The 24,976-nt window shown below is 41.7% G+C and overlaps 2 protein-coding genes across 2 annotated transcripts in view; one reads left to right on the top strand and one right to left on the bottom strand.

The window, feature by feature from the left end:
• Nucleotides 1-18,973, bottom strand: part of FBXO16 (F-box protein 16) — a 36,813-nt gene extending 17,840 nt beyond the window's left edge. Inside the window, exons 1-3 of the mRNA XM_056487470.1 lie at nt 18,937-18,973; nt 12,916-13,028; nt 6,935-6,970 (exon numbers count right to left, since the gene is read on the bottom strand). Coding sequence (XP_056343445.1) covers nt 6,935-6,970; nt 12,916-13,011 — 132 coding nt within the window. The 5' untranslated portion in view covers nt 13,012-13,028; nt 18,937-18,973. The remainder of the gene's footprint in view (nt 1-6,934; nt 6,971-12,915; nt 13,029-18,936) is intronic.
• Nucleotides 18,974-19,227: 254 nt separating this feature from the next.
• FZD3 (frizzled class receptor 3) overlaps nt 19,228-24,976 on the top strand; it is a 48,734-nt gene continuing 42,985 nt past the window's right edge. The window contains exons 1-2 of the mRNA XM_056488254.1: nt 19,228-19,319; nt 24,005-24,492. Coding sequence (XP_056344229.1) covers nt 24,259-24,492 — 234 coding nt within the window. The 5' untranslated portion in view covers nt 19,228-19,319; nt 24,005-24,258. The remainder of the gene's footprint in view (nt 19,320-24,004; nt 24,493-24,976) is intronic.

Here is a 24,976-nt window from a genome sequence, read left to right on the forward strand (position 1 = left end):
AATAAAATAAAATAAAATAAAATAAAATAAAATAAAATAAAATAAATTAAAATCGGAGTTTCAGGAGCAGAGAAACCAGAGATTCAGCTGGTTCAAATAAAAGTGGTGGCTCAGTGTGAGGGAACAGATGGAGAGGCCACATGGAAAGGAACTGAAGCACAGAACGATTTCTGATCCTGCAGGAACGGCGGGGCCGGGACTGCCCCGCGCTGCTGGGGCTGCTCTGAGCTGGGGCTTCTCTCACAGAAACTCAGCTGGGACTTTCCAGGATGTGAAACGGCCCCAGTGATGGATCCATTGCTGATTCCTTCTCCCCTGACATTTCTCTTCTTCTGGATCCCAGAAACTTGGGGGGTTTTAAAGTTTTTTTGTGTTTTTTCCTATTGATTTTTTTGCTTTTGACTGGAGGTTTTGGAGAAGGTTTTAAATTTGAGATGATGGGTGTGCAGTGAAATGGGAGTGTGTGTTTTTATATGGTAAAAGCTTTTGAATTTGAGGTTTTTATAGTACAGTAACAGGTATGGGACAATATGGAAGATTTTGGGTGGGTTTTTTTGAGTTTGTTTTCTTTTAATGGTTTTTAGGTAGTAGTTTATTGTTGGTTAGTTAGTGTTATACTAAAGCTTATGGGAATTTAGTTATTATGTTAAAAGGATAAATAATATAAGTGTTAATTATCATTCCTCCATTTTCCTTGCTTCTAGCACTTCAATTTCAGAGCACCTCACAATTTATAAATATACAATTATAAAATATTCCTAAAGTATAAATATACAATTTATAAAGTATTTTTATTCTATTCTATTCTATTCTATTCTATTCTATTCTATTCTATTCTATTCTATTTTGAAATTTTATTTTATTTTATTTTATTTTTTAAATTTTATTTCTATTCTATTCTATTCTATTCTATTCTATTCTATTCTATTCTATTCTATTCTATTCTATTCTATTCTATTCTATTCTATTCTATTCTATTCTATTCCATTCCATTCCATTCCATTCCATTCCATTCCATTCCATTTTTAAATTTATTTTATTTTATTTTATTTTAGTTTAGTTTAGTTTAGTTTAGTTTAGTTTAGTTTAGTTTAGTTTAGTTTATTTTTTAAATTTTATTTCTATTCTATTCTATTCTATTCTATTCTATTCTATTCTATTCTATTCTATTCTATTCTATTCTATTCTATTCTTCCATTCCATTTTTAAATTTTACTTTATTTTATTTTATTTTATTTTATTTTATTTTATTTTATTTTATTTTATTTTATTTTATTTTATTTTATTTTATTTTATTTTATTTTATGTTTTTAGGGGCAGGAGCAGCAGGATGAGATGATTGGAGAGGCTTTTCCTGAGGGGAAATGTGGATTTTCCTTTGTCCTGCCTTTCTGTCATGGTGAGGGTGGCAACAAAATTTTGGGTTCAGAGAATTGAGGGTTTAAGTGGCAAAAATAAAGGAGAGGAACAAGGGAGAAATAGAAAATAGAAATAGAAATAGAAAATAATAGAAATAGAATATAGAATAGAAATAGAATATAGAATATTAATAGAAAATAAAGTTCTCCCTTGGGAGGAGAACTTTCTGGAACTGTGACCATAGAAAGAGAAGAAGGAACCAATAGGGGAAGAGAACTTGAACAATTAACATAAAACACTAAGGACTGTGGGAAGAACATTAGGTGTGCCCTAACTCAAATGTTTCCCAAAGCTTGAACTCAACACCTGTTTTTTTCTTTATTTGCACCCAAATACAAACAGAAATATACAAATATATATAAAATTAATATTAAAAAATAAGAATAAAAGCTCTTCTTGTGGGATTTTTTTATTATTATTATTATGGGTAAATAAATAGTTTAATGTCCTCCAGTGTTCCTTCTTTTCCATGTCAGAATGAAACAGATTAGAAATGCAGATTTTTATTTTTTCCTCTGCTCCCTCCCCACCTCAAATCTAGGCTCAAATAGAGAGCTGGCAGAATAACAGTTTAAAATGCACTGTGCTGGTGAAGGGAATTGAGAAGAATTTTCTTTCTTGAACATTTTGAAGAACTCCTCTTTCTTTCTTTCTTTCTTTCTTTCTTTCTTTCTTTCTTTCTTTCTTTCTTTCTTTCTTTCTTTCTTTCTTTCTTTCTTTCTTTCTTTCTTTCTTTCTTTCTTTCTTTCTTTCTTTCTTTCTTTCTTTCTTTCTTTTTCTTTTCTTTCTTCTCCTCACAAACACCTCTGCAAAGCTTCGAGAAGGTCAGAATGAAGAAGGTGTGGGATTGGCACTCCTGAGATCCTGGAGGGATGAAAAGCTGAATAAAAAAGCTCCCTGTCTTTTCAGACACAGTGAATTAAGGAATATTTTTAATCCCTGCTTTTTAAAATATTACTTTCGGTTCTAATGATGCTTAGCAAGGTATTAAAGGAGAACTGAAGCAGAACTTGGGGATTTAGGATTTAGAATTGTTCCCTGAGAATAAAATCAGACAAAGATGTACCAGAGGGGACAGAGGAGGTTCAGCCCGTCCCCTTCTCACCCTCGGCTTGAAATAAGAGCTTTTCCCTGTCTCTCCGAGGGGGAAAACCTCTGCTCCCCATCCGCGATCCCACCCCACCCTCTGCTCGTTAAAACAATCCCCGATCACCAACTTGCGCTGATAAATTTCTGTGCGAGCCCCGGAGACAAGGGAGGGACGGGCTCAGTCTCTTCCACATCAAGAGATTAAGTGAACCAGTCAAAACAAATCCAGCTGCCCTTCCCAGCAGACGGAAGAGTTGCTCCTTTTTTAACCCTTCCCACCCTTTCCCAGCGGGGGAATTCCTCCCACCATCCCTTAAACTCCACTTAAAAGTGCTGGGAGCGCCCAGCAGCAGCAGCCAAGGAGTTAAATTGGCATTTTTTGTCTCTTTTCCAGCGCTCAGGAGCGCGTCCCCATCCCGCACTTGGCTGCTCCGTGCTCAGATCCTCCCCTTGGAGTGACTGCAGCAGCCCAACCAGTCGGACTGGATTCCCCTCGCTTCTCCTTCCCTCTCCCCGCAGCTTTTCCCCTGCCAGGGCCTTCCCCAGAACAATGTCACCGCGGGGATCGTGTGACACCAGGCAGGGCTGGATCGGTTTACAATTAATCCATGAGTGCACACACACAAATAACCCAGCCTGACACGGAGGGAGAGCCCAGAGGCCCCTCTGGCTCCAGCTGCAGAGGGACACAACCCTCATCTCCAGCTCAGCTTGGGATCCCTGTGCTCAGCAACAGCAGGAATGGATTCTCCAGAGCACAAAAAACTTCCCTCTCCCTCCCCAGCTGTTCTCTCCCAGTCCTGCTGGAAGGATCTGTTGGAGCTGGGCGAGGTGAGAACCAACAAGGCACCTGAGACCTGTAAAATACCTGAATCCACCCAAATCCCAAAATCTCTGCTGCCAAGCAGCTCCTTGTCAGCAATCAGGAACTCTCCCCCCGGGATCTGTTTGGTTTCACTTTTCCCTCTGTAGTTACACAAAGAATCCTGACATTTTGCAGGAGAATCATGGAAAGACTTGGGTTGGAAGGATCTTAAAGCTCCAAGCCCTGTCCAGCCTGGCCTTCACCCAGGAGCTGATCCCACGGCCACCTTCCCTTCCCCAGAGTATTCCCAGGAATCTCCTCTTGGAAATGAGGCTTGGAGCAACCTGGGATAGTGGAAGCTGTCCCAAGAGGTGGAATGAGATGAGCTTTAAGGTCCCTTCCAACCCAGATCTTTCGGTGATTCTCCTGTAAAATGTCAGGTTTATTTGTTAGATGTGGTGGTAAAAGTGAGAACAAGCCAAGGACAATCCTGTCATGGGAAGATCAATTATTATCAGTGAATTTAGGGGCAGTGTCCTTGTGCAAGGTGAGCAGAGAACGTGGTGTGTGGCCCTGGAAGGGTGTCCCTCACCTGGGAGGACCTCACACAGAGGTGACAGAAGGAGAAACAAGAGGTTAATTCACAGAATCACTCAGGTTGGAAAAGATCTCTGAGACCATGGAGTCCAACCTGTGGCTGACCCCACCTTGTCACCGAGTGCCACCTCCAGACATTCCTTGGACACCTCCAGGGATGGGGACTCCAAACCTCCCTGGCAGCACATTCCAATGCCCAACCACCCTTTTGTTTAATAAATTGTTCCTGATATCCAATCTAAACCTCCCCTGGCACAGCTTGAGGCAATTTCCTCTTGTCCTGTCCTTTATTCCCCGGAAGCAAAGCCCAAATTTCTGTGCACAGAATCAGAAATTAAATCCCTTCAGGTCACCTCGTTCCTTGTTTCACAACCTGTATCTTATGGACCACAACGCCCTGGGAAACATCAAAGGTGCCCTGTGGCACCAGCAGGAAAAAAAAAGAAAATGTAAATCCTTGGACACGTGCAAGTAAAATCAGGAGGAATTAAATAAACAATGAGCATCCCAAATTGAATCCAGTCTGTATTAGGAAAACCAAATAAAGGAAAACCACGGGCACTGTTTCCTGTTCTGCTTTTCCAGGAGCTTGGATGCTCCTTCTGTGTGTCCTGGTTTGAAGGACAGGTATCTGCCAATAAAGGCAGGAGCTTCTCTTTGAAATGGAGAATGGAAACCCCCTCCCTCCAAATTATTATTATAATTTTGAAATTAAGGGGCTCTCAGGCAAAGATAGGGGAATTAGGAATAACAGTTCTTTACTAGGAAAATTAAAATAGAAATGCAGTATTACAAAGAACAGTCCCAAACCCTGCCAGAGTCAGAATCCAAGCTGACACCCGTCAGTCAGTCAGGGTGTTGGCACAGTCCCATTCAATGGTGGCTGCATCCTCCTGCAGGGGCAGATGTGGTTCAGCTGGAGCAGTGCTCCTGGAGAAGGTGCAGTTTCCTCTGAAGCTCCAGGGATGATGTGCAAAGGTCCAGTTTTCCTCTGGAATCCAGTGGCAAAGGCTGCTCTGCTGTTCCAAATCTCAGTTTTTCTCTGGGTAGGAAAGGCTTGGCTCCTCCCCTGGCTGGAGCATCTCCCATGGGATGATGGAATTTTATCAGTCATGCCCTGGGACTCACTGGCCATGAACAGGAGATATCTCCTGGAGGGAGGATGGGCTGTGGGAAGATAAAGATGATTGCCCAGCTGGTTTAAAGATGGCCCATGAGCAGATAATGTGTGCCAGGAGATCAGGGTCACTGCCCCAGCTGGGTTAACAGATGGGGACAGAATTCACATTTCTGGTCACATCAACCCAACACAGCATGGAAAAAGTTGAGGGATGCTGATCTGGTTCCCCTCCTGCCACAGGGCAGGATCTCCTCTCCCCAAACCATTCCTGCAGTGTTTGTGTAGCCTCAGAAGTCTCCAGATTCCCCAAATTCCCAGGCAAGCTGTTCCAGCAGGGAATTATCTGCAGCACTGGGTTTTGCTTGTGTCTAAATCGTGTCTCCACAGCTCCAACACAGGCCTGGGATTTCCTGCCCCCTCCAAAGTGAGCACAGGGGTCAGATCACTCCCCTCCTCTTTTTTGGCACCTTCTGTGTTCATTTTCACACCTCTTCTCCATCTTCCCTGCAGCACAGTGATGTTTCCCACGTTTTCTGGACCTGCTCTCACCTCTGACTTGTCCCCAGCTTTCCCAAAACGTGGGGAGCAGATCCCTGTCTTCAGGATATTCCTCTTTATTTTATTTCCCCTTCAGTTTGTGATCCACTCTCATTCCCAGCAATTTTTTTCTGCAGAACTGCTGCATCCTTGGATTCTCTCAGATGTGAAGTTTTTGGGTGTTGCTCTTTCATGCAGCACTTTTCCCTTGCTCTTACCTTTCCAGCCTGATTTCTGACCCCCAAAGTTCAGGGAACCCCTCCAAGGCTGGCATTCCATCCACAGATGGAATCAGGCTTGGAAAAGCTCTCAGATCATCGAGCCCAACCATTAAATGAGGATTTGTTTCCTGTTCCATCATCTGGATATCACTGAAAATGCTCAACAGGAGTCAGGACAGGCTCCAGCCTCCCAGATCCAGAATAAATCCTTTAAACTCAACGTGATCCCAGCTGGGAAATCTGAGTTCCATTTAACCCACATTTCCTGAGCCCAACGTGGGAAATCCTGCCTGGAGCACTGAGATTCCTCCTCGTGGTTCCTCCCACACAGCCCAGGCTCGGGAGGGATTGAGAGCAGCCTTTGTGTTTCCTTTCCTTGGGATGCTGGGTGGCAGGAGCACGAGGAGGGAAATGTGACCTTCCAGAGATGATTCAGGGCTTGTGAAAGTCGTTGGAGGAAGGTTCTTCCCAGATTTTGGCATTTTTAGACATCCAGAGATTTCCAAGGTTGGTTTTAGTTTTTTTAAAATGTTTTCCTCTTGCTGCCTATCCCATTAAAAGCTGTTTTTTGAACAGTAATCACTCAATTATTTCATTTCCTTCGTGTCCCTGAAATCCCTTATTATCAAAACACAACAAGTTATGGAAATATTATTTCCTATAAAGACAAACAATCCTTAAAATCAAAATATTTGCCTGTAAAGACCATGTGAGATGCAACAAAAAAAATAAATCATGAGTGACTGTTGAGCATAAAGAACCACCAGTTCCAACCCAAACCAATCTATGTGTGCACTTGGTAGATAAAATGCCATTTATTGCAGATTTCAAAGACCCTCCAGCAGGCCATGGCAGCATCTGAACATCCAGCATCTCCTTTGAAGACTTCACAGACATTTCCTGGGTTTTTTTCATCTCATTTCAGCTCATTCCAATGATGGAATATAATTTCCCAACTTCAAAATTTACAGAATGTGGGAACTGAGGGAATTTATGACTTTACTCTCCTCAAAAGCAGAGCAGCCACATCAGGGAAGTGAATCCCCTTTTTCCAAAAAGGAGAAGTTATATATTCCCATGAGATAAACTCCTGATCACTTCCAAAATCTGCCTGTAGCAAATATTTATTTAAAGAGAAAAGTTTACCCATTTTCCAAGCAGGGCTCTTCTTTCTTCAAATACCTATAAAGCACAAGGAAAAAAAAAAAAAAAAAGAAAATTGAGTATTTGAAAGGGACTCAATATGTGCTGAGAAAAACCCAGCTTCAAAAACAGTCCACAAAATATCAATGGAATCACTGAATGGGTGATTTTGGAAAAAAGAATTAGGGAGTTTAATTCAAACTCCCTGACAGGATCAGCTAAAGGAGTAGATGAGGCATGTCTGTGAGTTTTGGGTGTTTTATTGGATGGAGATTGCAGAACTTCCCTAAAATCAGGTTCTCCAATTCCTTAATCATTCCCCAGGCCCTGTGCTGGATTTATTCCATAAATCCATTTATTTCTTGAAGAGCCCAGAAATTCCTGATCTTTTCTGAGGAGAGGGAAAGAACCCACATCCCTTCTCCTGACACCTACACTTGATTGTTCCTTGGTGATGCTGTTGGGAATTTATCATTCCTGAATTCCTGAAACCTCCTGGATTCGATGCCACATCCCTGGAAGTGTCCAAGGCCAGGCTGGAGGGGCTTGGAGCAACCTGGGACAGTGTCAGGGTTGGAACTGGATGAGCTTTAAGGTCCCTTCCAACACAAAATATCCAGGGATTGGGAAGCCACAACATCTCTGGGAAATCTCAGCCCTCACAGCCAGGAATTCCTTCCCAAATCCCATCCAAATCTCCCTTTTCCCATTTGAAGCCATTCCCTGTGTCCTGTCCCTCCATCCCTTGTCCCCAGTCCCTCTCCAGCTCTCCTGGAGCCCCTTCAGGCTCTGGAAGGTCTCTGAGCTCTCCCTGGACCCTTCTCTGCTCCAGATGAACATTCGCAGCCTGGATTCACGGGAATTCTCCTCTCCTGGACATGTAGTGATGGGAGGTGCCCCAAAATCCAGATTTCCCACCTCTTTATTTCCAAAATTCCATTAATTCCGACTTGGAGGCACTGGGAGCCTGAAATCCTGCACAGATTCCATCCCAACTCAGCAAAAAACCTTCAGGAATGGGATAACAAGAGCAGTGTCTTGGGTTGCAATACAGGATGTACCAGCAATGTGAATTCTGTCCCCATCTGTTAACCCAGCTGGGGCAGTGACCCTGATCTCCTGGCACACATTATCTGCTCATGGGCCATCTTTAAACCAGCTGGGCAATCATCTTTATCTTTCCACAGCCCATCCTCCCTCCAGGAGATATCTCCTGTTCATGGCCAGTGAGTCCCAGGGCATGACTGATAAAATTCCATCATCCCACTGGGAGATGCTCCAGCCAGGGGAGGAGCCAAGCCTTTCCTACCCAGAGAAAAACTGACATTTGGAACAGCAGAGCAGCCTTTGCCACTGGATTCCAGAGGAAAACTGGACCTTTGCACATCATCCCTGGAGCTTCAGAGGAAACTGCACCTTCTCCAGGAGCACTGCTCCAGCTGAACCACATCTGCCCCTGCAGGAGGATGCAGCCACCATTGAATGGGACTGTGCCAACACCCTGACTGACTGACGGGTGTCAGCTTGGATTCTGACTCTGGCAGGGTTGGGATTGTTCTGTGTAATACTGCATTTCTATTTTAATTTTCCTAGTAAAGAACTGTTATTCCTAATTCCCATCTCTTTGCCTGAGAGCCCCTTAATTTCCAAATTATAATAATTTGGAGGGAGGGGGTTTCCATTCTCAATTTCAAAGAGAAGCTTCTGCCTTTCTTGGCAGACCCCTGTCCTTCACACCAGGACAAGCAGCCTTTGTTCCCTGTCCACTTTGCAGTGACAACTCCCACCCTATCAAAATCCAGAGGAGGATTTCTGCCCTTGACCTTTATCCATAGGGAGCTGCACCCCCATGCGCTAACATGTGACTCCCCCAGCACCACAAAAACCACCTCAACCCTCGGGATGGTGACCTGGGAAGTGAGGGAATGATGGGAATGATTTTTTCCAGCAGATAGATCAAAGAAGGGAGGGAGGGAGGAGAAAAGCCTGGCTTGTAACCGCACACAAAGCAGCGATTAAAGCGCGGGCAGGAGAACACGCGGGATCATTGCAAACCCCAGACGTGCAGAGATGCTCCTGCAGGGAGGGACATTATCAGTGCTGCTGGCTGCTGCAGCAGCTGACAGCTCCAGCTCTGTCTCTCCCAGCAGGAGTGTCTCTGACATGGCTGGAAATTACATTTCTTTTATTTGACAGTTTTTATTTGCTTTATTTGCATGGGGGACACCGGTAAAACAGAGGGAAAAAAGAAAACCAACAACCCAACAAGCTGAACTTGGAAAAGGATTTGCCCCAAGGAAGGGATGAATAGTCAAAGATGTGAGTTTTGGGTTGGAGAATTCCAGAGGGGAGGGAGCTGTTTATGGTCTTTGATCAAAGACAGACGCGGATTTGCTTTCAGCGTTCTTGGAGACACATCTGAGCTGAGGCTCTCACAAAGTTCTGCCTCTCCAGGCACTCAGGAGTGTTAATTAGCAACAGAATGGCCCAAATTTGGTGTAATAATCAAGCCCATGTCCTCTCCTCCAAGGCTTTGTGGATCCACACCTGTGGAGTGCCTCGGATGCAGCCACAGGCCCGGGATGATTTTGGGATCTGCTGTCTCACATCCGTGGCTTCAGGGGGTTCAAAGATGCTCAAGTGGCTGGAAAATCCCTCCATCCTTTGCTGCAAATACCACTGGAGGCTCTTCTGGAGGAATTCAGACCTGAATTCCTGCCCAGCAGAAGGCAAATCCTCTCCCCAATTCCAGCCCTTCCTGCAGGACTCTCCATCTCCTGCCCTTGCTTCATCCTCAGCTGCAGCACCACCCTGGAGATTCCATCCCTGCTTTTGTGACCATGAACAATTTGGGGTTTCCTGATTGTGCCTCCTTGGCTTTGGCCTGTCCCTGGTGCTGGTCCTGCCTTTAAAGCAATCATGGAACCCTGGAATGGTTTGGATTGGAAGGGACTTTAAAGCTCATCCAGTTCCAACCCACTATCCCAGGTTGCTCCAAGCCCCATCCAGCCTGGCCTTGGGCACTGTCAGGGATCCAGGGGCACTGAATCCAGGAGATTTCAGGAACCACAGAATGGTTTGGGATGGAATAGACCTCAAGGATCATCTCTTTCCAACCCCCTGAGAAGATGTTGAATGTTAGGAAGAAATTCTTCCCTGGGAGGGCGGTGAGGCCCTGGAATAGGATTCCCAGAGAATTTGTGGCTGCCCCTGGATCCCTGGACGTGTCCAAGGCCAGGCTGGAGCAACCTGGGATAGTGAGACTTGTCCCTGCTCTTGGCAGGGTTGGAATGAGATGGGATTTAGGTTTCTCCCAACCCAAACCATTCAGGAATTCTGGGACAAGTGCACTCCCCACCATGTTTGAAAACCCATGGAAATGTACAGGAACTGCCAATGGGACACCCAGAATTACACAAAATTTGTCAAGTAGCAAATTCATGACACCATAAACTCCCAGGTCTGCTCCTAAATGTGGAATTTTGGCAATTCTGCCTTGGACCAGCCCTGAATTCCCACCTCTCCTGCCCCTCATTCCCTGTTCCAACGAGTCCACTTCTCACACACCCCATCTCTCCCTGCATTTTCCATCTCTTCCATCTATAAATTCCTATTCCTTCCATCTATAAATTCCCATTTCTTCCATCTATAAATCCCCATTTCTTCCATTTATAAATTCCTGTTCCTTCCATCTATAAATTCCTTTTCCTTCCATCTATAAGTTCCCATCCCTTCTGTCTATAAATCCCCATTCCTTCCATCTACAAATTCCCATTCTTTCAATCTATAAATTCCTGTTCCTCCCAAATATAAATTCCCATCCCTTCCATCTATAAATTCCTGTTCCTTCCATCTATAAATTCCTATTCCTTCCATCTATAAATTCCCATCTCTTCCATCTATAAATTCCCATTCCTTCCATCTATAAATTCCCATCTCTTCCATCTATAAATTCCCTTGCCTTCCATCAATAAATTCCCATTTCTTCCATATGTAAATTCCCATTTCTTCCATCTGTAAATTCCTGTTCTTTTCATCTATAAATTCCCATTCCTTCCACCTATAAATTCCTGTTCCTTCCATCTTTAATTCCCATTTCTTCCATCTATAAATCCCCATTCCTTCCATCTATAAATTCCTGTTCCTTCCATCTATAAACTTCTCTTCCTTCTATCTTTAATTCCCATTCCTTCCATCTACAAATTCCTTGACTGTACAATGTCACCTTCTCTCTCTCCAGCTCCCTATAAATACCCATAAAAACATCTCCTGACTCCAAATGTCAGAACTAATTTTGCTGCAGCTATTTTTCAATATTTTTTTGCTGCAGAGCAGGGTAGGGATTTGGAAAAAAAAAAAAAAAAAAAAAAAAAAAGGGATTTTTTTTTTTGCCAGGTCAGTGGTTTAAAACCTGGATCAGAAACAAGAAAAGATCTTTTTCTTCCAAGAAGAAATCTTGGAAAATCTTGGAAGAAATCCAGAATGTTCCAAGGTTGGAAAAGACCCCCAAGGTCGTTGAGTCCAACCATTAATCCAGCACCACCACGTTCCCCATGTGCCAAAGGCCTTTCCAGTTCATCCCTGGTATTTTTTCAATTTTTAATATTAATTTCTGGCATTTTCTGGGATATTCTTGTATATTCCTCACTCCCTGGAGCATCTCCAAGAACTGTTTATTCAACAATCCAGTATTAATCCCTAAAAGTTTTGCTGCAGCTCAATCCAACTGGCTAAGGAGCAGAGTAGTAAAAAAAAAAAAAGGTGGGAAAATGTGGGGAAATGTGGGAAAATGTGGTTTTTTTTATTTCTGGTTAGGTCATACTTTATTGCACAGTGATGTGTATCTGCAAAAATAATGTTGGAAGGGAGTAGGAAACATCAAAATGATTCAAAGGCTGGAGAATTTGCCAGATTGAAAGGACTTCAAAGAGCTCAATCTCCTGAGTTTATCAGAAATAAAATTAATTCAAGTGTTGGCTTGAAGTGGGGTAAAAGTCCTTCCACAGGGAAAAAGAAATGCTGGATGCAGAGGAGTTTAATTAGGGAGCAAGGGAAAAATCAAATTAATTTTAATGCCAGAGGTATCCAGACAGGAGACAACGTTTCATCTTTTTATGGTATAAGGGATTAAACACAAGAAAATTATTAGGAAAGTGGTGAAATTTTATTTTTTTTAAGGAATGTCAGTTCTTCACCCCCCTGCCCCAAAGCACAATTTTGTGACTTTCAGTAAAAAAAAAGAAAAAATTCACCTTCTCTTTTTTTTTTTTAAAGCTATTTTTAAAGAATAGCTGTATTTAAATACTTGTTTGCTTTAAATAGGTAAAATAGATTTTTCCATCTTTTCAGATTATTTTACCATAAAGATTTATGTGGCTAATATCTCTGCATTTCCAACAGGGGAACAAAACTCCAAGTTCTTATTCCATTACTCATGATCACCTTTGACTCACACTCAGTTTGCTCTGGGGTAAAACTGGAGGACTTTGGTGCCAAAAAAAAAAAAAAAAAAAAAAAAGGACAATTTTATGACTTTCAGCAAAAAAAAAATCCACTTTTTTTCTTAAAAGAAGCAAATTATTTGGCAAAGTAGCAAATCAAATAAAAAAAAAAAGTAAATTTTTCATCTTTTAATGTTAATTTCAAAAATATGTATCATAAAGATTTCTTTGTACTTGTAACAGGGAGCAAAACCTCCAGGTTTTTATTCCGTTTCCCATGACCTCCATGGGAAAAAAATTAAATTTTTCTCAGGCTTGGGAATTGGTGAAATTGAGGATTCTGAGACTATTCCAAACCCACTGGACAAGATTGAGGAAATAAATCCTCCAGTTGGTTTTGCCTTGAGGAGTTGGACTGGATGATCTCCGTGAGTCGCTTCCAAACCCAACAATTCCGCGATCCCCCGATTTTCAGGTTGGTTTTATTTGATTTATTTAAATTTTTTTTTTTTATTTATATTTTTTATTTTTTTGGGAACTTGCCTTGTCGTTCATGAGCTGGTGGTTCAGGGGAGTCCACGTGCTCAGCTTGAGCTGGAGCTTGGAGCCATCTGGGTTTTTGGGAGGTGCAAACGCCATGGGGAGGGAGGATCCTCCTGCCAAAAAAAAAAGAACAAAGAGGGGGGTTAGCCCTGTGAATTCCTTATTTTTCATGGAAAAAAAATGAGATTTTTAACAAAGAATCCAATTATTTTGTTGGACAAAGATGGGCGTTATCCCTGTGCCGTTCCTTCATTTTCATGGGAAAAAAAAAAGATTTTAAGAAGGAATTAAATTATTTAATTAGATAAAGATGGGCGTCATCCCTGAGCCATTTCTTTGTTTTCATGGAAAAAAAAATTTAACAAGGAATCCAATGGTTTTATAGAAAAAAGATGGAGGATATCTCTGTGCCAACCCTTTATTTTTGTGGGCAAAACATAATTTTAACAAGGAATCCAATGGTTTTATAGAAAAAAGTTGGGTGTTATCGTTGTGCCATTTCTTCTTTTTCATGGAAAAAAAAAGAAAAAAAAATACAATTTTAGCATGGAATTTAATGATTTCGTAGCACAAAGATGGGCGTTATCCCTGTGCTATTCCTTCGTTTTCATGGAAAGAAATAAGATTTTTAACAAGGAATTTAATGATTTTGTAGGACAAAAATGGGCCATTTCTTTTTTTTCGTGGAAAAAAATAAGATTTTTAAGAAGGAATTAAATTATTTCATTGGGCAAAGATGGGCGTTATCCCTGTGCCATTCTTTCTTTTCATGGAAAAAAAAAATACAATTTTAAGAAGGAATTAAATTATTTCATTGGGCAAAGATGGGCGTTGTCCCTGTGCCATTCCTTCTTTTTCATGGGGAAAAAAAGAGATTTTTAACAGGGAATTCACTGAATTGAAAGAAAAATTATGGATGTTATGCCTGTGCCATTCCTTCTTTTTCCTGAAAAAAATTAAGATTTTCAGAGGGAATCCAATGATTTCATAGTGCAATGGTTTCATAGCACGTTTTTTGCTGGGAAAAAATTATTTTAATAAGGAATCCAATGATTTAATAGAAAAAAGTTGAGTGTTATCCCTGTGCCATTCCTTCCTTTTTATGGAAAAAAATAAGATTTTTAACAAGGAATTGAATGATTTTGTTGGACAGAGATGGGTGTTATCCCTGTGCCATTCTTTTTTTTTTCATGAAAAAAAAAAGATTTTAACAAGGAATTAAATTATTTCATAGGACAAATATGAGTGTTATCCCTGTGCCATTCCTTCTTTTTCATGAAAAAATAAGATTTTTAAAAAGGAATCCAACGATTTCATTGGACAAAGATGGGTGTTATCCTTGTGCCATTCCTTCTTTCTCATGGAAAAAAATAAGATTTTAAGAGGGAATCCAATGATTTCATAGCATTTCATGTGCAATGGTTTCATAAAACTTTTTTTGGTGGGAAAAATACAATTTTAACAAGGAATCTAATGATTTCATTGGACAAAGGTGGGAGTTATCCCTGTGCCATTTCTTCTTTTTCCTAGAAAAAAAAATACAATTTTAAAAAGGAATTTAATTATTTTGTATGATAAAAATGGACATTGACCTTGTGACATTACTTCTTTTTCATGGGAAAAAAAAATAACCAGGAATTTAATGATTTCATAGAAAAAAGATGGGTGTTATCTCTTTGCTATTTCTTCTTTTTAATGGAAAAAAAAAATTTACCAAGAAATCCAATGATTTATGAGATGGATGTTATCCCTGTCCCATTCTTTTTTTTTTTTCATGAAAAAAAAAAAGATTTTAACAAGGAATTAAATTATTTCATAGGACAAATATGAGTGTTATCCCTGTGCCATTCCTTTGTTTTTGTGGAGAAAAATTAAGATTTTTAAAGAGGAATCCAATGATTTTATTGGACAAAGATGGGTGTTATCCTTGTGCCATTCCTTCTTTCTCATGGAAAAAAATAAGATTTTAAGAGGGAATCCAATGATTTCATAGCAATTCATGTGCAATGGTTTCATATAACTTTTTTTGGTGGGAAAAATACAATTTTAACAAGGAATCTAATGATTTCATTGGGCAAAAGTGGATGTTATCCATGTGCCATTCCTTTGTTTTTGTGGAAAAAAATAAGATTTTTAACAAGGAGTCCAATGATTTAATAGAAAAAAGATGGATGTTATCTCTGTGCCATTCCTTTGTTTTTGTGGGACAAAATAAAATTTTAACAAGGAATTTAATGATTTAATTGGACAAAAATGGGTGTTATCCCTGTGCCATTCCTTACTTTTTATGGAAAAAATATTGCAATTTTTTTAACAAGGAATTTAATTATTTAATTGGACAAAAATGGGTGTTATCCCTGTGCCATTTCTTTGTTTTCATGTAAAAAAAAAAGATTTTTAGCAAGGAATCCAATGATTTAATAGCATTTAATGTGCAATGGTTTTATAGCACTTTTTTGGTGGGAAAAAAAATAATTTTAATAAGGAATCCAATGATTTCATAGCACAGCAATGACCCAAAATGGGAAAATAATTTGAAATTCAGTGGTTGATGGTGGGACTTGATGACCTTAAAGGTTTATTCCAACATTGACAAAATTTTTGCAGGAATTTCCACTGGGGTAAATCAGATTTTTTCCACAATTTCCCAGGCATAATAAAAGGGATTTTATTTTATTTTTATTTACTTTTTTATTTTTTATTTTCCCCTTCATCTTCATTCCCCACCTCAGCTATCCAATTTCCAGGCTGGAAAATAATATAAATAATAAATATAAATATAAATATAAATATAAATATAAATATAAATATAAATATAAATATAAATATAAATATAAATATAAATGTAGATATAAATATAAATATAAATATACATATAAATATACATATAAATATACATATAAATATACATATAAATGTAATTTCTTTACCACATTTTACAATAATCTCCCTTCCCTGCATATATTTATTCTGCAATTTTTTTCTGTAAATACCTCAAATCACTTTGGAGCTTCATGGTGGCAGGATGGATAATGGGATTTTTTTGGGGGAAAAAAAGGCAAATCCATGAATTAAATCCCATCTTGTGTTACCAGCCTGTGCTGAACCCAAACACATCAAAATCCACCCAGAAAAAGGGATTTTGTAGCTACTCCCAGACCCAAGTTCCTCTTTTTTTCAATGGATTAATCTTCAAAAATCACATCAATTTTCTGTTTATTTTTTCCTTCCTTTCTTGTGTTATTACAGAGTAAAAAAAAAAATCGATTTAAAAATGAAAACAAAAATAAAATAAAACAATTCAAACAAGCAAAAAAAAAAACAAAAAAAAAAACCATATGCATGCAAAACACCCTTTAAAAAATCCAAAAAAGCCTGAAAAACCAAAATACAAACCAAAATACACAAAAGCCCAACCAACCAAACAAAAACCAAAACAAAAACAAACAAAAAACTAACAAACAGAAAACAAAAATATCCCAAGCAAAAATCTGTTGCATTTTCCCCTCCGTGCTCAGGAAATAAATTCGTTGACAAAAATCTGATTTTTTTTATTTTCCTCCTTATTTCTCTTTTTTTTCCCCCCCTTTTTTTTTCTTTTTTTTATTTTTCTTTTTTTTTCTCTTTTTTTCTCTTTTTTTCTTTTTTTTTTTTTTCTTTTTTTCTCTCTCTCTCTCTCTCTCTTTTTTTTTTTTTTTTTTTTTTTTTATGGTGGATTTGGGATCATCCCCTGCCTCGTTTCTGTTTTGTTTCCCTGCAATTTTCAATTTGGGATTTTGTGGCTGGAGCAGCCCCATTCCCAAAGCAGCTCTGAGGGTTGGGGTGGAATCTTTGGAAATCCCTAAAGAGCCAAAAATGTGGGTCAGGATTTGGGGAAAGTTTGTTTGAAAATTCAGGATGTGGGAAAAGTCTGAAAATTCAGGATCTGAGGAAAATCTGTCTGAAACCTCAGGATTTAGGGAAAGTCTGAAAATTCAGGATCTTTGAAAAATATTAAATTCAGGGTCTGAGGAAAGTCTGTCTGAAATTCAGGATCTGGGGAAAGTCTGAAACTGAATTTTGGGGATGTCTGTGCAGGGCCAGGGCTTGGATGTGATGATCTGGGTGGGTGACATGGAGAAGTCACATTCCATAATGCCATAATTCCATAATTCCATAATTCCAAAGTTCCATTATTCCATTATTCCATAATTCCAAAATTCCATTATTCCATTATTCCATTATTCCATAATTCCATAATTCCAAAATTCTATTATTCCATAATTCCATAATTCCAAAATTCCATTATTCCATAATTCCATAATTCCATAATTCCATTATTCCATAATTCCATAATTCCACTATTCCATTATTCCATAATTCCATAATTCCATAATGCCATAATTCCATTATTCCATAATTCCATAGTTCCATAATTCCATAATACAAAAATTCCATAATTCTATCATTCCATAATGCCATAATTACATTAAAAAAAAAAAAAATTGGAAATGTAGGAGCAGGTGGTGGGTATGGTAAATGTCAGTGCAAAAGAAATTTGGGGGAAAAAATCCCGAGTTTTGTGATTTATGCAGAGTTAAAAAGAGCAAAATTGCCAGAGTCCCTTGGAATGGTTCCCAGTTGGGATGGGAGGATCCAAGAAATTTGTGGAACAAAATTTCACAGGGCAGGAGACAGGAATGGTGCATTTTATCAGCAGGAAAGTGTCACTTGGAAACCACTGGAAATACCTCCACTTATTCCAGCACAATTTGAAATTTAAAAATGGTTTAAAAAATAAATTATTCCATTGAAGAAAGCTCAACAATCCATCATGATCTCATCCCATTAACCAGGAAGAATTTCTTTTACCTGGGCTAATCTCTGCTTAACCATTCCCAAAACAACTCCTGCAGAAGCAGAAGCACTTTATTTATTATATTTATGATTTATTTATTTATTCATGATTTTTAAACCACATCTCTGCAGAAATAAAACCTTTGTTCTGCTGCATGCAGAGGTTTAAGGATGTGTTCCCTTAATCTCATCAATCCATGTGGCACCAATGGAACAATGGAAAAATTCAGCTGGGAATAAACTTAAAAATTTTAGGATTTAACTGAATCAACCTCAAGTTAAAGGAGTGCAATTTTGATTATAAATTAATATATCAAAATAAACAGTGCAGTGGTGGGAGGAAGGTTTTAAGCAGCAGCACCAAGCAGAGGTACAGGCAGGGCAGAGGGTGGAGTAGGAAGGAGCTGGGGCTGAAATCAATAATCAATAATCAATAATCAATAACCAATAATCAATAGCCCAGCAAGGCTGGGAGTTGTCCATGGATGCCAATGTGTTATCCAAGCATTCCCTGAGCTTATTTTGTTTTCGTGATGCCTTTAAACCCCTATTATTGGAATCACAGGGTTGTTCAGGTTGGTGAAAACCTGAGCAAACCCAGACACGAGCCCGGCACTAACCCGTGTCCCCAAGTGCCGCATCCTCGTGGCGTTTGGACACTTCCAGGGATGAGGATTCCACCACTGCCCTGGGCAAGGCTTGACCACCCAAATATCCAGCCTGAGCCTCTCCTGGCCCAGCCTGAGGCTGTTCCCTCTCCTGTCCCTGTTCCCTGGGAGAAATCCTGACCCCTCTGGCTGTCCCCTCCTGTCAGGGAGTTGTGCGGAGCCACAAGGTTCCCCCTGAGCCTCCTTTTCTCCAGCTGAGCCCCTTCCCAGCTCCCTCATTCTCTCCTGGTGCTCCAGCCCCTTCCCAGCTCTGTTCCCTGCCCTGGACACGCTCCAGCTGCTCCATGTCCTCCTTCACAGCCCAGGTGCCACCGGCTTCTTTCTCACCTGGGCACCTCCATCCGTAGGGATGGAAACAGTGGGAACACCGCTGACATTTCCCACCTTCCTCCCCGAATCCCTTATCCCCTCCGCATTCCCAGCGGAGTTTGTGCCACCTCCCCGCCGTGTCCCAGCGCATTTGGTGTCCCCTGGGGTGTGTCCGCTCCTGCCCCCCGTGTCCCCCGTGTCCTCTCACCTTCCTCCTCCCGCCTGCCGACGCCGCCTCCTCCTCTTCCTCCTCCCCCCCCACATCCGCATCCCGTCGCTATGGCAACCCCGGGGGAGGGAGCGGCGCCAACCAATCAGCTCCCGCCTTTTCCCTCCCTCCCGTCCGCATCCCGTCTCCATGGCAACCCCGGGGGGCGCCAGCCAATCAGAGCCCCCCCAGCGGGGTTAGAGCGGCCGGGGTTTCGGATCTACCTAGCAACCAGTCTGGCGCGCTCTGATTGGCTGGGCGGCTGGAGTGGGCGGGGCGTGCTGGCGCGGGGGCGTGGTCATGCGGGAGGCGTGGCCGGGCGCTGCCGCCGCCGCCGCCCGAGGAGCGCGCGCGGGACCGTGAGGGCGGCGGGAGCCGCGCAGGTAACGGGGACACGGCGGGGACACGGCGGGGACACGGCGGGGACACGGCGGGGACACGGCAGGGACACGGCAGGGACACGGCAGGGACACGGCGCTGCCCTCAGCGGCTCGTCCTGCCCGCCCCGGGCACAGGCGGCGGCGGGGCCGTGCAGCGCAGCGCGGGGATCGGGGATGCCGGTGCTGCTGAGCTCGGCGGGTGGGTGGAGAACGGGGGGATGCCGGCCCTGAGCGCCGGGAACGGGCCGGATCCGCTCCCCGTGAGGCCGGGGATGCTGGCGCGGCCTCGGCGTGCCGTAGTGCGGTACTGCGGCCCCGGGGAGGGGATGCTGGATCCCCACCGCCTTCACTGAGGGCTCGGGGAATGCTGGAGCCTCGCTGAGGGCTGGAACCTCGCTGAGGTGGAGCCTCACCGCTCTCACTGAGGGCTCGGGGGATGCCGGATCCTCGCTGAGGGCTCGGGGATGTTAGATCCTCGCTGAGGGCTCAGGGGATGTTAGATCCTCGCTGAGGGCTCGGGGATGCCGGATCCTCGCTGAGGGCTCGGGTGATGCCGGATCCTCACTGAGGGCTCGGGGGATGTTAATCCTCGCTGAGGGCTCAGGGATGCCGGATCCTCGCTGAGGGCTCGGGTGATGCCGGATCCTCGCTGAAGGTCCGGGGAATGCTGGATCCTCACTCAGGGCTCCAGGGGTGCCGCGCTGTCCGCGCTCTCCCCGGATCCCTCCGGGAAGGCGGTGCGGGCGATCCGGGCTGGACCCGGGCTGGATCTGGGCTGGATCCGGGTTGTATTTGGGCTGGACTCGGGCTGGATTTGGGCTGAGTTTGGGCTAGATCGGGGCTGGTCCCGGGCTGTATTTGGGCTGGATCTGAGCTGGATCCGGGCTGTATTTGGGCTGGATCCGGTCTGGATTTGAGCTGGATCCAGGCTGGATCTGGGCTGGATCCGGGCTGGACTCGTGCTGGACCCATGCTGGATTTGGGCTGGACCCGGGCTGGATTTGGGCTGGATCTGAGCTGGATTTGGGCTGGATTTGAGCTGGACCCGGGCTGGACCCGGGCTGGATCGAGGCTGGACCCGGGCTGGATCTGGGCTGGATTTGGGCTGGTCCTGGGCTGGATCTGGGCTGAATTTGGGCTGGTCCCGGGCTGGATCCGGGCTGGATCGAGGCTGGACCCGGGCTGGATTTGGGCTGGACCCGGGCTGGATCGAGGCTGGCCCCGGGCTTAATTTGGGCCGGACCCAGGCTAGACCCGGGCTGAATTTGGGCTGGACCCTGGCCGGACCCCGGCCGGACCCGCCGCTCTCCGCCCCCCGGCCGTGCCGCAGCGATGCTGATCCCGCCCTTGTTCCTTGCACTTGTTCCTGCGCCTCTCGGAAAGCGCCGCTGGCTCTGCCCGCTGCCCACGCCGGGACTGCCCTCCCCAGGCCCTTCTGTTGGAGAGGTGACAGACCTGTCCCTCCGTATCCGACCGGGGCTGGGCTTGGAATTAGATGAGATTCAAAGTCCCCTCCGACCCAAACCATTCTATCCCGTGACAATCATGGAAAATCTCGCCAGGGTTGTTTCTGCCTTTCCATGCTCCCTCTGCTGCTAATTGAAATAAGGGATGTGGGGGGATAACTGTCCCTCAAAACAGCGCTGGAGCTGCTTTCCCTCTGAGTAATTAATTAGAAAGGAGCTGGGAGAATAATTTATTCTCCTTTTGTGCCCTGGTGTGGGTGGGGAAGGGCTGGGGAGATGCAGTGAATGAGTTCTGCTTTCTCCAGGGTCAGAGTTGGGTGGGGAATAGCTGAGAGGACATTTTCCTCTCCTCTGGTTTGTGGTTTTATCTCCCCTTTTCTCTTTTTTCCTAAAGTCTGATAAGTTCATTCTTCTTCCTCATTGCTCCCTTAGGGACTTTGAAAAAAAAAAAAAAAAAAAAATTCCTTGTGGGAATCAACCCTTCCTCCTCGTGAATTTTCACTCTTTATAATAATTGTCAGTGCATGTCTTAATTAATCTTTCCCAGCAAGAATTGCATGGGCTGATAAACAATGTAAAAATCCACAACCACACCAACAAACTGCTCCTTTTGCTACGTTTTATTTCCAGTGCTTGCGGTGGGAGGGGAAGCCACCCCTCCTTGTTTTTATCCCTGGTGTCATCCAAAGTGTTTTGTTTTCATATGCATCACCAAAATAACCCCAAAATAAGTGCAGAGCCTTAACCCAGAGTGCACAGACTGGATCTGTGGTGAGAGATCTCCTGACACTCAGGTTATTGCAGCACCCATCTGTCTGCACCGATCCATGGATCATCCACTGCAAAACTCCTTGCACAATGGAACCTTCCTTTCTTTTTATTTGAATTGTTTCACTTTTCCCAGGGCCAGGTTCTTTGTTTTGATGTGCTTTCCAACCTCCTGGAAATACATTCTTAATTTTATTTATGATACTTTAATTATGAACTTGAACGTGAAATGGAAAAGGAACAAGATGAATTTTTTTTCTGTTTTTTGCATAGTTAAAACTTTATTTTTTAACTTTTTATTTTGTGGCTTATTGAATCTTTGTTTTTGAGGAGAAATGGATCTGTTTGGATCCTGCTGTTCTGTGTGTCATTAATAAGATTTCTATGGAGCATTCTTGGACTTTTTCCCAAAAAACTCCACATCCTAACCTGGATTTTCCCAATTTTTGTGGTGCAGACTTTAACTGGAGCCCAGTTCACCTTAGGTTGCTTCTGAACCATTTTTTGTGAAGGTTTTTTTACAGATCACTGCAATTACACCTCAATTACAATGAGCTAAAAAAAGTCTCTTGCTCATCCACACTGAAAATTGGGGAATAAAATCCTTTGGAGAAACAACAAAAAATGATGAATCCAGAATTCTGGAGATGCCAACAAACTCAAAAACATTTTTTTTTAAATTTTCTGAATTTGAGGAGCTGTTATTAAAATATTAAACCCAAGGGAATGGATTTAAGGGGGATTAAGCACCTTGTCCAACATGGGATCACACCAAATTTGGGTTGGAAAGAACCATTTATTTCCAATTTTTCTGCCAGGGAATTTCACAAAACTAAGCAGTTTTTCTGAAAAATTTCAGAACACAAGCTGAGATTTGAGCTGTGTTGCTTCTACCACTTCAGGTGTGTAGGAAGTTCTCTTTCTTCCCTTTTTTTCCTCTTTATTTTTTTTTTTTTTTTTTTGGCTCATGTTTTGTTTTTCCTGGCTTTGCAACTTCTCCTATTTCTATTTTTTTCCCTTATTTCAGTGCCTTGTGAGAGGGAGAAGCAAAGTTGTCAATAAACTGAATTTAATGTGGTTATCTTTAGCAGCTTGGCCTTTTTTTTTCTTTTTTTTTTTTTTCTTTTCCCATCTCTCTGCATGTTTGTTTTTAACCAACCTATCTCCAAAAAACTCCAGCCAAACCCTTTCCCCTCCCACAAAAAAAACCAGAATTGTTTAGGTTGGAAGGAACCTCTCAACATTATCCAGTCCAACCCACAAAACTGCACCAAGGCTTTAAAAACTTGAATTTTTCTGACCATAAGATGGGCCTGTGTAAATAAAAATGTGCAAAAGGAAAAATCTCTGTTCTCTCAAGATTGGGAATCTGTTCAGATTTTGGGAATATTGATGGAATATTTGGAGTTTTCTACATTTCTGTTACTTTTTTAACAATAATTCACATTAAACCAGCTGGTTAGAGACTGGATTTTGCAAATATTACCTCTGTGAGACAAAATTGTTATTAAAAATTGACTTTTTTTTTTGTATTTTTGGGGCTCTGTGAATGGAGGAGAGGATGGATATGTGCAATTAAAAAAAAAAAACCAGATTAAAATGCCAGATTTGAGCTCAGGTAGCCAAACCTCCCTGGGCAGGCCAGTGACAAGCTGGGACTTGTGGGCTTGGTGACTGGTTTTGTGTTTTTGTTTTACAATTAGAATTTATAATTAGAATTTATAATTATTCCTGAGATGCTATCATGTGAGTGAGTCACAAACAGCCTGGTTTCAGTGGGGCCAAGCTGAAAGTGGGGGAGTTTCTACAAATATTCTGATTATTAAATAGCAAAATTCTATTAGTAATCAGAAATTTAAATTATTATTATTAAATATAAAAATATTAATATAATATTCAGTATGACCCCTGTGTTGTCACCATTTTTGGGTGCTTTTCTTCCATCCAATTCTGCTAAATTTGGTGGATTATTAAACATGTAAAATAATATTAATAATCATAATTTAAATTTATATAATTTAAAATATATATAATAACATATTATATATATATATTATATATTATTTATGATATAATATTATTTATTGTTATTATTTATTATATATTTATTATTTATATATTATTTTATATATTAATATATAAAATATTAATATAATAATCAATATGACCCTCGTGTTTTCACCATTTTTAGGTGCTTTTCTTCCATCCAATTCTGTCAATTTTGGTGCCAATTAGTGGCAATCCTCCATCAAATTCTTCCATTTAATTCCTCCATCTTCCACTCATTTCCTCCAGAAATTTTTTTAAAAATCAGGATTAAAACTTGCAGAAGAACCTTGTAGCCTTGCCCAGGAGACCTTGAAGCAGTTTAGGAGTTGAGAGGTAAAATATTTTAATATTTTTATGGCTTTACCAAGTTTTTCAGTGTGTTTTGTCTTGTGTTTTTTGCTCCAGGTTTTCCAGGACAAAAAAAAAAAAAAGCAGGAATCCCCTGGAGCTCTGCCCTGCCACCATGGGCTCAGTGGTGTGGGAATGTGGTTGAAATTCCAATATTTAATTCATGCCACAGAGAAAAGAAGAAAGAAAAAAAAAAAGAAAAAAAAAAAAAGAAGATTTCAAGATTTCTTACACATTGAGCTGAGGATGCTGAACCCAAAACCTCTTCCTCCAGCAAACCCTGGTGATATTTTGGTGAGAATTGCAGCTCCATGAGGAGCTGGAGGATGTGCTGGCCCCCCTGTTGGGGTGCAGGGATGGCTTGGGGGTGGCTGCTCTGCTCCCTGGGGATTTGGGGGGGCTGGGTGAGCCCCACAGGGGGGCACAGCCTCTTCTCCTGTGAGCCCATCATCCTCAGGATGTGCCAGGACCTGCCCTACAACTCCACCTTCATGCCCAACCTCCTCAACCACTATGACCAGCAAACTGCAGCTCTGGCTATGGAGGTAAAAATATTTTTTTTTTAATTTTTTTTGGCATAAATATATCTTTATTTATCTAATTTCGACCTTTCGTTCATCAATGATTGATGAGAGAATCCAGAATGAAAAAAAAAAATAAATTAAGGTATTGAATAATTCAAATATAACCCAAAATATCATATTCTAAATAGTCAAAGATATTCCTTTGGTACACATTCTGCCTAATTTAATATCTGAATCAATATCTAATTTTAAATCTAATAAATATCTAATTTAATATCATTTCCCACTGAGTGGGAAATGCTCTGCCTGTGCTTGGTACTTTAAATACCTTTACAAATCTTAATTTATACAATTTTTTTCAATCTGTTTTCCATCATATTCTAAATATTCTAATTCTAATATTCTAAGTCAAAATATTCCATGGGTACACATTCTGCCTAATTTAATATCTAATTTAATATCACTGAGTGGGAAATGCTCTGCCTGTGCTTGGTACTTTAAATAC

This window comes from Oenanthe melanoleuca, chromosome 3, assembly GCF_029582105.1.
Source record: "Oenanthe melanoleuca isolate GR-GAL-2019-014 chromosome 3, OMel1.0, whole genome shotgun sequence".
NCBI lineage: Eukaryota > Metazoa > Chordata > Aves > Passeriformes > Muscicapidae > Oenanthe > Oenanthe melanoleuca.